General features: G+C 34.4%; 1 protein-coding gene across 1 annotated transcript in view; it reads left to right on the top strand.

Moving 5' to 3' along the window:
• Positions 1-17,302, top strand: part of LOC149786254 (proto-oncogene tyrosine-protein kinase ROS-like) — a 90,047-nt gene that overhangs the window by 39,020 nt on the left and 33,725 nt on the right. Inside the window, exons 18-22 of the mRNA XM_089976634.1 lie at positions 1,515-1,616; positions 5,662-5,803; positions 8,432-8,594; positions 9,306-9,500; positions 14,048-14,145. Of these exons, the coding sequence (XP_089832760.1) occupies positions 1,515-1,616; positions 5,662-5,803; positions 8,432-8,594; positions 9,306-9,500; positions 14,048-14,145 (700 nt within the window). The remainder of the gene's footprint in view (positions 1-1,514; positions 1,617-5,661; positions 5,804-8,431; positions 8,595-9,305; positions 9,501-14,047; positions 14,146-17,302) is intronic.

The following is a 17,302-nucleotide window of genomic DNA, read 5'->3' as shown; positions in this document are numbered from 1 at the left end:
AATTAGAACAACAAATACCTTTTGGTTATCAGCATTTTTTATTGCTAGCCTAAGGTGGTCTAATAAGAAGGGATGACCTCTCATTATGGGTCAGACTGATTAAAGATTTGCTTGTTGCACTTGGAAAAGTTGGCCTCAGAAAAGTTTTATCTTTATGTTGAGGAGGCCAATATAGCAGAAAATAACTAACTTTATATCTTTCTAACTTACGGGTTAATAATACAGTCACCATATAGTTCATTTTGTGAGGAAAAAATTGATTTCAAAATATTGTATGCTTGTTAAAATACTTGCTGGAATATTAAGTATGACTTGAACCCAAAATGCAGAGAACAGAGGTTTCAATTTTTTACCTTTGTGGTATGATAAAGGTTACGACACAAGAAAACACTGTGAACATGGTTTTCACATAACCCGTAACCAAATAAAGTATTTATTTTAGAATTTACTTTCACACAAACATTGATAATACAGAAACATTTTTCAGACAATCTACAAGTAATTCCAGTGTTATAAGCAGTAATGGCACAATGCTTTAAAAATTTTGTGTCAACCTTTTCATTGCTGAAAGAATATGATAATTGGTGTGTTGTCTGTAAAAAAACAAATAATTCTCTTATAGATGTGATGTTTAAATGATTATGTCACAGTTGAGAGATCAAAACCTGTCTGTGTCACAGTTGAGAGATCAAAACCTGTCTGTGTCATAGTTGAGAGATGAAAATTTGTCTGTGTCTCAGTTGAGAAATCAAGACTCATTTATGTCACAGTTGAGAGATGAAAACTTGCATTTGTCACAGCTGAGAGATCAAAACCTGTCTGTGTCACAGTTTAGAGCTCAAGACTTGTTTGTGTCACAGTTTAGAGATCAAAACTTGTCTATCTCACAGTTTAGAGATCAAGACTTACTTGTCACAGTTTAGAGCTCAAGACTTGTTTGTGTCACAGTTTAGAGATCAAAATTTGTCTGTCACAGTTTAGAGATCGAGACTTATCTGTGTCACAGTTTATATATCAAGATTTGCCTGCATCACATTTAGAGATCAATACTTGTCTGTGTCACAGTTTAGAGATCGAAAAATGCCTGTGTCACAGTTTAGTAATCAAAACTTGTCTGTATTGTGTTTCAGAGATCAAACCTTGCCTGGGTTGCAGTTTACTTTTCAGTGTCATTGTTTAGAGATGAAAAAACATGTCTGTGTGATGGTTTATAGTATAGTGAAGAAAACTTCTCTGTGTCATAGTTCAGTAAAATTTGTCAGTGTCACAATTCAAATTAAACCTAGTGTATACCAGTTTTATACAAAAACTAATGCACTTTTAATTTTACTGATTTTGCTTAATAATTTTGTTTAATTTTACCCATGTCCACTATTTCAAAACTATTTTCCTTGCTAATGTTTATTTCTTCCTATTTCGTTTTTACACCAGACTTTGTATAATGATCATGGAGTTTCATGCTTGTATCTCACTATGTTTTCCCATAAGAATACAAACGATTCCATATATTTCAGTGCTGGAGGTACCACCAGATGATGGAATGATGACTATCACTGCTGTGGTTGTAGCTTTTGCCTTTGTGCTGGCTTTTGTCATCATTGTGGTTGTCTGGTTTGGTAAGTTGGAGTTAATTATTCCAATAATTTTCTTAAAAAGGTCACATTTATTTTGTTTTATACATTGTATTAGAAATACAGATATTTTCAATGTTTTCAGTCATGTAATAAGGTGATCTTTGATGCCTCAAAGGGGAAAAATACCACGTGGGACAGGTATATTGTGTAGAACCCTGCCTACCAACCAGAGTTTCCAAAATGTCAAATGTCTGATTGATGGGTTGAAATGACCAGTTATCATACAGTGCCCACCATAATACCATACAATTACTGTGTAATTATATTTTCCTAGCTAATTAAATATCTGACAGCCCCAACCATAAGACAGTGCAGTTCAGATGTCCTTATATTTTAGAATCATGTCATTGAATGATTGGCATTGGTTATTTACTTATTTAGCTCTAACACCTGCCCCTCACACCCCATGATGCATAACAGTGTGTCAGCACATACAGTACCTAAGAACAACATACCTATAATTCAGGCCCTAATTATTACCAAACCTAAGAACAACATACCTGTAGTCCAGGCCCTAATTATTACCAAACCTAAGAACAACATACCTGTAGTCCAGGCCCTAATTATTACCAAACCCATGAACAACATACCTCTAGTCAAGGCCCTAAATATTACTTAAGTTCATTTCATATTTATCCAAACACTTGCTGCTACACCCTAATCAATCAGGCTTTAGACAGAAACATTTATGTGAGACTGCTTTGATATCCCTAACTGATAAATGGCTTCAGGCACTTGACCAAGGTAGAATAATAGGATCTGTATTTGTAGATTTCAGGAAAGCATTTGACATGATGGGTCATGAAATCATTTTGAAGAAACTGAAAATCTACCAGTGTGATGAAAGCACACTCATTTAGATGGTTTACTTCATACTTATGTGAGAGGACAAAACATGATTATACAAATAATGTTCAGTCTGAATCTAGAACAGCTAGATATGGAGTACCACAAGGCTCAATTCTAGGTCCATTATTATTCATTTTATTTATTAATGACATACCACTTTTACTAAGGGTCTCAATATCATCTACAGATCTCTATGCAGATGACACAACATTGTCAGACATCCAGAACACAAAGCATGAACTCGAAATTTCTTTACAGAATGCCCTAAACAAACTGGACAACAGTGCACATGCAATGACATGGTTGTAAATACTGGTAAAACTAAAATATTACTTATCTCAACACGACAGAAAAGAACAAACCTTTATAGTGATGAAATATGTCTGACATGGAAGGATAAAAATTTCCAAATGGTCTGTCATGATAGGCTACTTGGTGTTCTGGTAGATAATAACCTATCATGGACTGAACATATCAAACATACCAGTAAAAAAGTCAATTCAAGTTTATGGCTTCTCAGTAGGATAAGACATTTTCTCCCTGAAAGGCACAGGAAACTATTTTATAACAGTTACATACAACCCTATTTGGACTACTGTAGTACAGTATGGGGTAATTCAAATGATAAAAACATAGCAAAGCTGGCACATCTTCAAAAAAGAGCATTTGGGCTAATATCAATCCAGAAAGAAAGCAAGGAAAGTTTAGCTGGTAGGTTAAAAATATTACCTATTAAAGACCGAATCTGCTTGAGAAAAGCCAAATTAATGTACAGGATATCTCAGAATAGTGCTCCTGAATATTTACAATCACTATTCCAGTATAGGCTACCTGGTAATACTCCCCACCTGCGATCCATGTCTACCAAACAGTATAAAATTCCCAAACCAAATAAGGAGTTATTTAAAAAAAGTTTCCAATACTCTGGAACTCTGCTCTGGAATAGTATTCTAGCTGAGATTAGAAATGCCCACTCTATTTCCTTCTTCCAAACCCAATATATCCAGTGGCTTCAGAGATGCAGCTTAAATAAATAAATTCCTTTGTATGAGGGCCTCAAGGTAGATTAGTTTTTAGCTAATTGTGTTACCCTCTTTAAATAAGGTCATTATTATTATTATTATTATGATAGACTACTTGGTGTTTGGTAGAGACTAACCAATCATAGACTGAACATATCAAACATATCAGTAAAAAAAGTTGATTCAAGTTAATGGCTTCTCAGTAGGATAAGACATTTTCTCCCTGAAAGGCACAGAAAACTATTTTATAACAGTTACATACAACCCTATTTAGACTACTGTAATACAGTATGGGGTAATTCAAATGATAAAAACAGCAAAGCTGGCACATCTTCAGAAAAGAGCATTTGGGCTAATATCAATCCAGAAAGAAACCAAGGAAAATTTAGCTGGTAAGTTAAAAATATTACCTATTAAAAACTGAATCCATTTGAGAAAAGCCAAATTAATGTACAGGATATCCAATAATAGTGCTCCTGAATATTTACAATCACTATTCCATTGTAGGTTACCTGGCAATAATCCCCACCTGCGATCCATGTCTACCAAACAGTATAAAATTCCCAAACAAAATAAGGAGTTGTTTAAAAAAAAGTTTCCAATACTCTGGAACTCTGCTTTGGAATAGTATTCCAGTTGAGGTTAGAAATGACCACTCTATTTCCTTCTTCCAAACCCAATATATCCAGTGGCTTTAGAGATGCAGCTAAAATAAATAATTCCTTTGTATGAGGGCCTCAAGGTATAGTAATTCTTAGCTAATTGTGTTACCCTCCTTAAATAAGGTCATTATTATTATTATTATTATTATTATTATTATTAATATCATTATTATATATTATGCCCAAAATTTGTACATTTGATTTCCATATGATGCAATTGTTTTGAGATTTCAAACTGAAAAGCCAAATTAATGTACAGGATATCCAATAATAGTGCTCCTGAATATTTACAATTACTATTCCAGTATAGACTTCTCCACCTGCAATCCATGTCTACCAAACTGTATAAAATTCCCAGGCCAAATAAGGAATTATTTTTGAAAAAGTTTCCAATACTCTGTAACTTTTCTCTGGAATAGTATTCCAGTTGAGATTAGAAATGCCCACTCTATTTCCTTCTTCCAAACCCAATATATCCAGTGGCTTCAGAGATGCAGCTAAAATAAATAAATTCCTTTGTATGAGGGCCTCAAGCTATATTAGTTCATCAGCTAATTGTGCTACCCTCTTTAAATAAGGTCATTATTGTTATTATTATTATTATTGTTATTATTATTATTATTATTATTATTATTAATAAAAGAAACAAGCAATGAATCCAATATTGATCATCACCCTCAAAATACAGCTACTTCACTGTCTTACTCAACCAAAAATATCTGCTAAGTAAGTGTTATATTTAGGCTCAACATCTGCTTTGAAACAATTATACATTGTTTTAACTCATAATAATTATACATTGTTATAACTCATAACAATTATACATTGTTTTAATTCATAACCATTATATATTGTTTTAACTCATAACAATTATACATTGTTTTAACTCGTAACAATTATACATTGTTTTAACTCATAACAAAATTATACATTGTTTTAACTCATAACAATTATACATTGTTTTAACTCATAAGAAAAGCAGAAAATAATGATGTATGGTAGATTCTATGCTAAATTTGTATGAAAGAAAATATATTTTTTGAAAGTAGAACATTAAAAAGGAAACCTGAAATGTTAAATGGCCAACTGTAAAGTTATGTATTTTTTATTTTTGGAGGGGTTTAATACCATTTTCAGCACATGATAGGCTATCTATGGCATCATTAAGTTATATAAGGCTGATGAGCGAAGTCAAGCACACTCATGCCTCCTGTTCATATATGTCCTGTTTATTACTAAAAAGTAGTAGTATTATAAACTTTATTGTCACATTATGCCAGTATGGAATTATCACAGTATGGGATTATCACAGTATGGAATTATCACAGTATGGGATTGTTTACCACCAGCAAATGTTTATCAGGTGCCAGAAAATTAAACATGCTGTCGTACACATTGAACATCATAATATCAGAGGATATGACCAAAATATCAGCCTTGAAAATGTGTGTGATAGACCAAAACTATGGATAACAAATAACATTTCTATTTTAGTGTGCTGCAGACGAAGGAATGACGAAAAGAGGAAGAATAATCATTTCATTGCTGTTGCCAGAGGGCCAGATTTAGAACTAGCAACACTACGAGAATTGCCTACAACAGCTGTACAACAAAGCAATGCTCTGTATGCCATCAAGTAAGTGTATACATAAAATGGTATCATACATACTAGCTTACAAGTCAAGTCCAACTGCAAACAACATAGATCCTGATCTGCCATCCCATAATGCACCAGCAGATCAGGGTCTATGTTTGTTCTTTGGGTTATGCTTAACAAACTGCATAGATCCATATCTGCTGCTAAATTATGGGATGGTAGATCGGGGTCTTTGTAGTTTGCAGTTGAACTCTTCTTGTAATTGAGTACATATAGTATACTATTGTCACACACCAGAAAGGCTGTATCTTCAAGTTAAAGTCTTATCTATGATGCATCAGTGATACAGTAAGTTAGTACAATTTATACTGTAAGTCTCATCTTTAGAGCACCCCTTGTAGCAAGACATATGTTCTGTCAATAGAGTGTGTGTGTGTGTGATTTGGATTTTTAACATAGCTTTAACAATTTTTCAGTCATATCGCTACGATGTCTGCAGTGAGATAGTTTATAGTGATGTCTAGCACTGGGGCATCATGCTGCGGACATGTAGCATGATGTCCCACCCAGTCACATTATCCTGACACCAGGCCGACCAGTACTAACACTAACCTCTTAATGCTGAGCACCAAGCGAGGCAGCTGTTAGTACCATTTTTGTAAGTCTTTGTTATGACTTGGCCAGGGATCGAACGCATGACCTTCCGCATCCATGGCAGATGCTCTAATGACTAGGCAACTGGAGCGGTCTGTCATTAGAGTCATGTTTGTAATATAATGGACTTATGTATGCAGAATCTGGTCATAAAGTTACAAGTGGCCTCCAAAAATAGCAGTCTTTCAAATCCAGTTTAACTATAGAAAGTACTGTATATACTCACTTAAAAGTTTATTCTGATTGAAAACTGTATGGACCCCAGTTTCTTTCTCATAATGCACTGGCATGTTTGGGCCTATGTGGCTTTCTTAGGAGTAATCAGAAGAACAAACAGCATATACCCTGTCCTACTGGTTCATTATGCAATGGGTTTTGTAGATGGGCTTGACTTATCATTGAATACATAGGGTACTAAAGACAGAACAGGTAGGGGTGTACGGTGACTATTTAGATGTGCTCAGGTGGTAGGTGTAAGGGGACCGTTTAGGTGAGCCAGGTTGAGGTGTAAGGTGATGATTTAGGTGAGCCCAAGTGAAGGTATAAGGTGACCATTTAGGTGATCCCAGGTGGAGGTGTAAATTGACCATTTAGGTGAGCCCAGGTGGGAGGTGTAAGGGGATCATTTTGGTGACATATACTGGAGAAACTCAAGGAAAACATTTACCTTCAATTGACAGAGATCTGCTCTTCTCCCTTCTGGAAAAGCAGCCTGAACATTGAACTTTCTGACCCCACAGTAAACAAAAAGGAATCTGGATTATATGTTGTATTAAAGTTGCTTCACCTTTTTGCATAATTCATTAGATTAATAGCTCTTCAGATTATTATCATAATAATGAAATAGACAAGGAAATTTACATTTGTTTTTAAAATAACGATGTGAATCCATTTCATTTTGCCAAATATTTCTTCAGAAATCCAAAAGAAAGCTACTTTAATATAAAATCGCTTCACTGTAAGGCAGTACACTCATTGAATTCCACTGTAAGGCAGTACACTCATTGAATCCCACTGAAAGGCAGTACACTCATTGAATCCCACTGTAAGGCAGTACACTTATTGAATCCCACTGTAAGGCAGTACACTCATTGAATCCCACAGCAAGGCAGTACACTCATTGAATTCCACTGTAAGGCAGTACACTCATTGAATCCCACTGAAAGGCAGTACACTCATTGATTCCCACTGTAAGGCAGTACACTCATTGAATCCCACTGTAAGGCAGTACACTCATTGAATCCCACTGTAAGGCAGTACACTCATTGATTCCCACTGTAAGGCAGTACACTCATTGAATCCCACTGTAAGGCAGTACACTCATTGAATCCCACTGTAAGGCAGTACACTCATTGATTCCCACTGTAAGGCAGTACACTCATTGAATCCCACTGTAAGGCAGTACACTTATTGAATCCCACTGTAAGGCAATACACTCACTGAATCCCACTGTAAGGCAATACACTCATTGAATCCCACTGTAAGGCAATACACTCATTGAATCCCACTGAAAGGATTATAATGAGGGAATGCTAATTGTGTAATGTTGCCTATTACTGTTAGGCAATATGCTCTGCTCTATGGCTTCTGTAGGCAGTAGTACAATATGGAAGTACTGAAGTCAGTTATATTTTCTTGATTGCAGGCTTCCATATTTGATCTGCACAGATTTAAATGTGAAAATTTTCTTATCTAGTCAATCAATATTTTTTATTAATATCCAGTTTATTTAGTAGAAAATATTTCATTTTTATTTGTCACAGTTTGTTGTTATACCATATATACTTACTTATAAGTCAAGTCAAACTGCAAATAACAAAGATCCTGATATGCCATAGGATAATGTGCCTGCAGATTGGTGTCTATGTTGTTTATTTTACTAATTAATCCAAACAAACTGTGGAGACCCAGATCTGCCAGCACATTATGTGATTGCAGAGTTTGGTCTCTGCAGTTTGCAGTTGGACTTACAAGCAAGTACATATGGTTTGATAAAATGTTTTTTTTTCTCAGCATTGTACCAACTGATGATGAAATAGCAGCACTGCCTCATTTCCGACGTGATCAATTGATGCTGTGCAAATTCCTTGGTAGTGGAGCTTTTGGTGAAGTGTTTGAAGGTGTGGCTAAAAATATCTTGAGTGACAGTTCAGGGGACACAAAAGTTGCTGTGAAGGTAAATAGTAATTAACTGTGTTAATTAGTACTGTTTTATTATTTAAGCAACCCAATAGTAATCAAATGTGTAAAGCAGTACCATCTTAATATTTAAGTAACCTGATAGTAATTCACTGAGTAAAGCAGTACCATCTTAATATTTAAGTAACCTGATAGTAATTCACTGAGTAAAGCAGTACCATCTTAACATTTAAGTAACCCAATAGTAATTAACAGTGTAAAGCAGTACCATCTTAATATTTAAGTAACCTGATAGTAATTAACAGTGTAAAACAGTACCATCTTAATATTTAAGTAACCCGATAGTAATTAACAGTGTAAAGCAGTACCATCTTAATATTTAAGTAACCCGATAGTAATTAACAGTGTAAAGCAGTACCATCTTAATATTTAAGTAACCTGATAGTAATTAACAGTGTCAAGCAGTACCATCTTAATATTTAAGTAACCCGATAGTAATTAACAGTGTCAAGCAGTACCATCTTAATATTTAAGTAACCTGATAGTAATTAACAGTGTCAAGCAGTACCATCTTAATATTTAAGTAACCCGATAGTAATTAACAGTGTAAAGCAGTACCATCTTAATATTTAAGTAACCTGATAGTAATTAACAGTGTAAAGCAGTACTTTCTTGAAATATTGGTTTTTTTTGGCTGCAGAATACCATTAAGATCAGCATCTTGATTCTTTGTTTTTCATTCCTCAAGACCCTTAGGAAGAGTGCTTCAGATCAGGAGAAAGAAGAATTCCTTAAAGAAGCCCTGCTGATGAGTAACTTTCACCACAGTAACATTCTTAGTCTCCTGGGTGTGTGCCTTGACAATGATCCACAATTCATCATCTTGGAATTGATGGAAGGAGGAGACTTACTCTCTTTCCTGCGCTCCTGTAGACCCTCTTCTGTAAGTTGTACTGTAGGTGTCATACATAATTAGATAAATTGAAAGATCTGTCAAAACACAATGGAAGAATTTGAACCTGATTGCATGTGGGCAACAAATGCACTATATTTGTCAAAATCTTTCCTCAAATTGGAATTTTGCATTATATTGTTTTTGGCAGTTATAATAATGGGACTTTTGGTATAGGCACACATAATGTAAAGGATGAAAAATAACTCATTGCTTTGTAAACTGTACACTTGGGAGCCCTTTTATTCTTGAAAAATAAGATGAGGAATTACCCAAATTTGAAGACATCACTTTTTCTACTCGTAGTTTTAAAAAAAAGAATATTTTCAGGAAAATGTGGGTTATTATGACTTATTATTAATCCTTAATGCCTAATGAAAAATTCATAATTCAAAACCCCTGAAAATAAGGCATATTCAGAAATGCCCATCTGAGAAAGAAAATTTGAAATGTCAAGTGAAACATGGAACAGATCCTTTACAGAGTTCTGGTTTATGTTAAAGTTGAGTAAAGTGTGCATGATGAATACACAAAACTGCATGTCAGTTTTGTCCTGTGTTGGAGGAAAGAACAAGTTTGATATTTCGTACGGATATGTAAAAGCCATGCCAAGATATATACATATGCCATATCAAAACAATTTCTTTCTACTGACTCAGTACAGAATACAAATGCAGTTCTTTTTTTTTTACATACCCTCTTTTTCACTTTCTAAAAGATTTTAGCTTTGACATAAAGATGAAGTGCTATTCATTGCATCTAAAAATATATACATGCTGACGTCAGTAAAGGCAGCCTAGTAGTTCGAACCTTGGTGTGTGATAGAGAAATACAGATTGAACAGCCGTATTGAATGCTAGATCAAGCATGTTAGGATAAATTGGGTATGTAATAATTATTATTAACTAATCATTAACTTTAAGAATTTTTTAAAAATGAAAATACACACAAGTTGTGATTTCTTGTTAATGTGAGATGTCAGTGACCTTTAAGGAGGAAAGCCTCAGACCTCGCAGTCATCCAGTGTCCCTGTCATCCAGTGTCCCTGTCATCCAGGGTCCCTGTCATTCAGTGTCCCTGTCATCCAGGGTCCCTGTCATCCAGTGTCCCTGTCATCCAGGGTCCTTGTCAGTAATTTGTATGCAGATGCAGATTTACACTGGAAGTCATTATTGCAATTTTACTGATGTTAAAATTGAAGATCATCTTGCTTATTCTATGAATAAATTTGATTCCTCAAAAATGTTCATGTCATTCGATTGCCAAATGAATGAATCTGCTTGAAAAGTGATTTTAATGGTACTTGTATCACCTCTCATCCATTCTTTTACACTTACTCAATCCAGTACTTGTACTACTGACTTTATTCTGAGACGGTGACTCATTTAGTTAAAAAAAGATTTAATCTACCATGATGCCCCCCATTATCTACATATTTATGAGTTAATAATGATATGTTCACACACACACACACACACACACACACACACACACACACACACACACACACACACACACACACACACACACACACACAACATGAACAACATGAGGTGGGTCGTGTATCTTATATTTTAATAATACCACATACATCTCTTAATAACTTGTGCAGAGGCAGCTTGTGAACCCACTTATAATACTTGGACAGGCATGGATCCCATTTTATTTTCAAGAAAATAGCCCCCAAAATTGGCCAGCGTTTATTGAACGTAAAGAAAATTTTGATCAAAACTGGTAAATGAAACTTTGATATATCACTCGATTTATTGTAAAAAATGGCAGTTAGTGCCAGAGAATTTAAATTAGCATCATGAAAATTTGCAACTTTTAATTAGAAGTTATATAGTTTTTTACATTTTCTTTTCAAAAAAGTTCTCAGTACACTGTTAAAAAGTTATGTAGTTTGTGAAATTTTCTTTTCACAAAAGTTCTCAGTACACTGACAATATTTTGATCCATAAAAATGTGAATTATGCGTACCAACTAAAAAAGTTTTTTCATTTGAATTGTCCTATTTTTTTTATTAACTTTCAGTGCAGTCATCACAAATGCATTATGCCCTCATGTATTCAGCTACATCTGCATGCATTTACAAGAATCTAATTCATTCATTATGCTTTTGGCATAATCATTATGCTTTTTGCACTGAATTACGTCTACTCTTGCCTGCACTGTGGATTATGCTTTTCCAGAATGTTAAAAAATAAAACAAAATGAAGCAATAAAAGTTGTGTTTATAATTTATATTATCATCTCTTTAATTCCACTCATAAAAAGTTGAGAATGTTATAAAAAGAAAGATGCTGCCTAAGAATAGCAGAAGAGTTAATTTGTCCATCATAGAGCAGCGTGTACTGTCCTAGTTCTCTATAGTAACTAATAAAACAGATGGGTTTGTTTAATTTGAAACGTTGCTTCGTAGATTATTTGTATTGATAATGCATTTTACTAGTGGAGTAGTCTGTTTTTAAAGAAACTGGAGCTAGATGTTAAGTGAAGTTGGTTGACATGAAAATTCTTAAGAGCAGATGGGTCATTTTAAACTTAAAAACATGTCCAACCAGAAAAGGACAATTCAACACAGCTTTAGAAATTTTTAAAGAGGAATATGAGAGTGATGCAATACAGCAGTTGGACTGATGATACAATCTGTGGACTTCACGATCATTCAGCAAACGTTATAGACATGTAGATCAGTTAAGGTGAATGTTGAATATAAATAATTTTTCATTATATTTTGTGTTTGTATTGTGGTTGTAATCCACATTGATTTTGCCCATTTTTGCCAAGTATTTTGAACTGCATATCCAGATTTGTAGTAAAAATAAAATTAATTTTTCATACAGTGTAATGTATTTATGCCATATAATATATTAGCCTCAACAAAGTAGGGGTTCTAATGCTAGTAATATATATTATGCTTTTAATGCTCAGATTATGTTTTTTTGCCACTTATATTAACAAAAATTAGGCTTATACATCTCTCAAGGTTGGCATGTATGCTAATTTAGTGCTGACCAATTTGTGGAAGTGTCGTATTATTGTAATCAATTAAAAGTAGACCTGCTTGGTACTGTCACATTAATTAAGTCTTTTGTATAAAAAAATATGTTAAAGGGCATGCAGATCTTAATGCATTAGAGTTTGCAGTCACGGTAGTGTGTCAGATCAACTCATTTCAATTTAATAATTCAACACTCTTATTGATATTATAAGGCGGGTAACATAATGAAAGCATCTAACATTAATCAGTAGTTTATCATACTAATTTGCAAATGGGACCAACAGTAGGAAGAGAAGTGAAATAAATAGTCAGTGCATGAAAGCTTTGTTTCACAGTTAGGGTTCAGTATGGAGAATCAGGATTGTATTAAACTTCAAAATCCGGAATTGACACTCAGAGGTTTGGTCAAGGATGAAAATAAATTTTACTATTGCTGACAAAGAAATCATGGCATACATATTTTACTGATGGAACAATAAAAACAATTGAGTTTTGATGTTGATGGCTGCTGTTTCATGAATTAAACGTCCCTGGTTTTTGAAAAGAGGAAATCGTTTTTTATTGTAAATCACCAATAAAATAGCACTCAAATATATCCAAATTAACAATAAAAAACGATTTCGTTCAATAGTAAAATTTATTTTCATCCTTGACCAAACCTCTGAGTGTCAATTCCGGATTTTGAAGTTTAATACAATCCTGATTCTCCATAAATACATGTAACAGTAAAAGATTTTAATGACAAATACATATACATGTAATTGAGATTATTGTCTATAGCATAATCAATGCATAAAATTACAATAAAATTTAATTTAATTTAAATTTAAATAAATTAAAATTAAATGTTAGCACAACAAGTGGGCATGAGAGATAACAAGAGTACTTGCATTTCTGAACTTCATGCAAGCTTCTTCTGTTTGAGCTTTGATAGCTGTTCTCTCTGGAAAAGACACTGCAACTTTTCCAAGTGACCATGTGCTTCTTCCAATATTACCAATGAGTTTGATTGTGCAAAACATCTTGTCAAACCATTGCACATTGAAAAGGCTGTTTTGTCCGCATTGTACATATCCTCAGACTTATAATTTTGCAATATATCTTTAAGTTGGGCTTTCCACCCATCAAGCTGTGATGTGTCTGCTGAGTTGGCTTCTCCACAAATCCTTTTGTATCTGATGTTATGATGAATTTTAAAGTGACACTTTTTTGATGATCATATCATGGTCTATGGATAAGGTGGAATGTGCATTGCGGGTTTCATTGAACCATTTTGCTGTGGCCTCATACATGTCTTCAAATTTAGCAGTCTTCGGCTTCTTCCTTTGGGAAGGACAGTTACCTTCAGTGTAGTCTTTCTTTATAGACTCAGCAGCTTTCATCCGTCCTGACAGGGTGTTATGTTTAAGAAAAAATGTTCACAGACATCTTTGCGAGTAGTGGGTATGAAAATAGTAATTGCAGTTAAAATCTAAACAATCAACAGTTTCTTTCGCATCATCATATGGATGACTGTTCTTGGTCTATCTTTCAGAATAATCCAGCAGAACTGTGCCTCACTGACCTTGTTAAGATTTGTGTTGATGTTTCCAGAGGATGTAAATATTTGGAAGACATGCATTTTGTTCACAGGTAATGTGTCATTTTTGGTGTACATACTGTATTTTATTCACAGTTAATCGTAAATTAATCCCATGTCATTCTTAGTGTACCTACTGTATTTTGTTCCCAAGTAATTTAAACTGTTATAGTTAGTGTAATTGTGTGTATGTTTAATAATTTGTGAATTATATTTGCCAGCATTCAGATTCATACAATAGTTGTCGAGGAAAATAAGACATTCCTCAAAACATGATAAACTTCATGATTTAATACAGAAATTTGGTGTTATATGCAGATCCTGTATTCATTCCCTCTAGAGATGACAGATAAGGTGGTAAAGACTTTGCTATCAGAATCATTAAATTAATTTTTAAAAACTGTCAGAGATGTATCTGACCAGAGGTTTGAATTTTCTATACTTACCCTGGTCATAAAATTGTCAGATTAGACTGATTTTGGAACATATCCCTGCTTTATGCTTTTACTGGTCTTTGACCAGAAAAGCATGTGGAATCACCATTTGTACATCATCCATCAGATAGAACAAATTTGTTGTTCCCATAAACTATTTCAAGGATTGCTTGAAACTTTACACATGCACATTCATCCCATGGTCTATTTGGTCCTATACACATGCACATTCATCCCATGGTCTATATGGTCCTATACACATGTACATTCATCCCATGGTCTATTTGGTCCTATACACATGCACATTCATCCCAGTCTATTTGGTCATATACACATGCACATTCATCCCATGGTCTATTTGGTCCTATACACATGCACATTCATCCCATGGTCTATTTGATCCTATACACATGCACATTCATCCCACGGTCTATTTGGTCCTATACACATGTACATTTATTCCATAGTCTATTTGGTCTTACATGAAAATAGTGCTGCTTGGAGAACCAAGATGGCTGTCAGAATGTCCATCTTGAAAATCCAGAAAATGATACTGACATTGGGCTTTGACTGCAAGACTTCTTATAATGTCTAGTTTGTTTTAAACAAAAATGGTTTAAACAGTGCCATTCCTCTAAAATCATACATAGCCATCACAGCGCTTGTCTTGAATATACTATTACTGCTACTCCTGAATGGAAAGTCCTATTGACATGGGGCTTTTAAACAAGAGTTCTTATAATGTATTGTTGGTCCTAAATGAAAATGGTGTTGCTTGGAATTCCATCGCAGCTGTTTCAGTGACTATCTTGAAGATATTTTATAGCTACTCCTTCTGAAGTCATGGGCAAATCAGCATATGGTTTTCTTTTAAAGGCTTTGGATGTCCAGTTGATCAAAATGGCCTCCAGTTTGGCCATAATGAAAATCTTGTTATCACTATTCGTCCTGAACATAAATTTATATTGATGTAGGGTTTTCACCAGTATTCTTGTGATGTCTACTTAGTCCTGAATAAAAATGTTGATGGTTTGACCTCCAATATGGCTGACACAGCTGCCCTCTTGAAAATTGAATTTCTGCTTGTTATTGCTACTCTTCTTGTATGCAAAGTCATATTGACATGGGGTTTTCACTGGAAGACTTCTTGTGATGTTGAGTTAGTCCTTAGGAAAATGATTATAATGTCCTGCATGGCCACCATGGCAGCCATTTTTAAACTCTTGTTTTCACTACCTCTTCTAAATGGAAAGTCTTATTTACATGGGGTTTCCATCTGAGTATTTGTATCTTTTCTAGCAGATCCTAAATAAAAATGGTGCTGATCTGGCATCCATTATGGTCATCATGGTGGCCATCTTGAAAATCTTCTTATGACTACTGCTACTGAATTGATGGCCACATCTACATGGGGCTTTTACCTTAAGACGTCTAGTGATATCTAGTTGGTCCTAAATGAAGGATCATCTATTATGGCTACTGCATTGGCTAATCTGAGAATTTCTTGATTGCTCAAAAATATTACAAATGGTTTAAAAAATCTGCACTTAAAAAGAAGAAATGAGAATATTTTTCAGCCAGTAGAGTGACAGCTTTTCTATCCAGAGTCTTAACAAATCATGAAGTCTGCAGAAATGCAGTATTACACCTAAAAATGCCAGTGGGTATCTTGGAACCCAGGTAATAAAATGAGCCATAGGGTACCCGTTTACCCATTTATCCATTTACCGTATACAACTTTTCTGCCAGTACTTGTAAAGGCAGCACACACTTTGTTTTCAAGTTGACAATCCTTTTGATTGAGTCACAAATACATGTACTTTTTTCAGTGCCAAGTAAAGGTCTGCCTCTTCCAGTAAATAATTTACTTTAATCTCATAGCTTGTTTTCCTACATGACAGCTCTTTGATTGAGCTGCCATTGTGGTACAATGACAAAGAACGGAGGGTGGTTATTTGATCTTGCCGCACAACTGACATGTGTTCAGTTGCAACCTTTAATAGATTTCACAAATTGTAGGATCAGAGTGTTATATAAAAAGCTCAAGCTCTGGTCTCAAAATAAGTATCATGACAAGGATGTCAAAAAAAGGGTGTCAGATAATATTTACAATGACTAGACCACGACTATTTACTAGACAATGATGGAGGATTTCAAAACTTTATCAGACAATGAGGATGAATTCTTTGACTTTTACCAGATGACATTAAGTAGTGACACTGTGAATTAAATAAACAATAAAAAAAAGTTGACTTAACTTCAGTTTTGCACACATTTAATAAAATTTCCGTTTGATAGGGTATCCAGGTAATGATCGTTAGGATCGACAGGTACCTGGTAGAAGTTTTCTAAAGTTTTGCCAGTTTTAATTACATCTATGCTGATCTCAGATATACCCACATTAAAGGTACATGTAAAAGTGTGCACATAACATTCCATCCCAAAGCAACATCCTCAAGGGATAGACCCAAAATTTCTTCAACATCTACAGACAACATTGTATACCAAACTATGCAGTGAAGAAGGAGTTGCATGACTTTACATAGTAGTTGCTGAAAAATATAAAGACATAATTCAAAACTTGTTGTGCCTGAAGAAGCATGCTGTAAATGTTAAACTAGTTACACAGAATATTTGGCATTTGTGTTGTTTTTTAAATCCCAGTTATGACTTTACATAAACACATGGACATCCACAGGAACAGGATTGCAAAAGCACACACATGCATATTGTGATGGACAGAATGATATAAACACTTGCAAGCATGGACAGGATC

The sequence above is a fragment of the Sinohyriopsis cumingii genome, chromosome 12, assembly GCF_028554795.1.
Source record: "Sinohyriopsis cumingii isolate HCF-2022 chromosome 12, ASM2855479v2, whole genome shotgun sequence".
NCBI classification, from domain to species: Eukaryota; Metazoa; Mollusca; class Bivalvia; order Unionida; family Unionidae; genus Sinohyriopsis; species Sinohyriopsis cumingii.
This window is presented reverse-complemented; position numbering and strand designations above follow the sequence as displayed.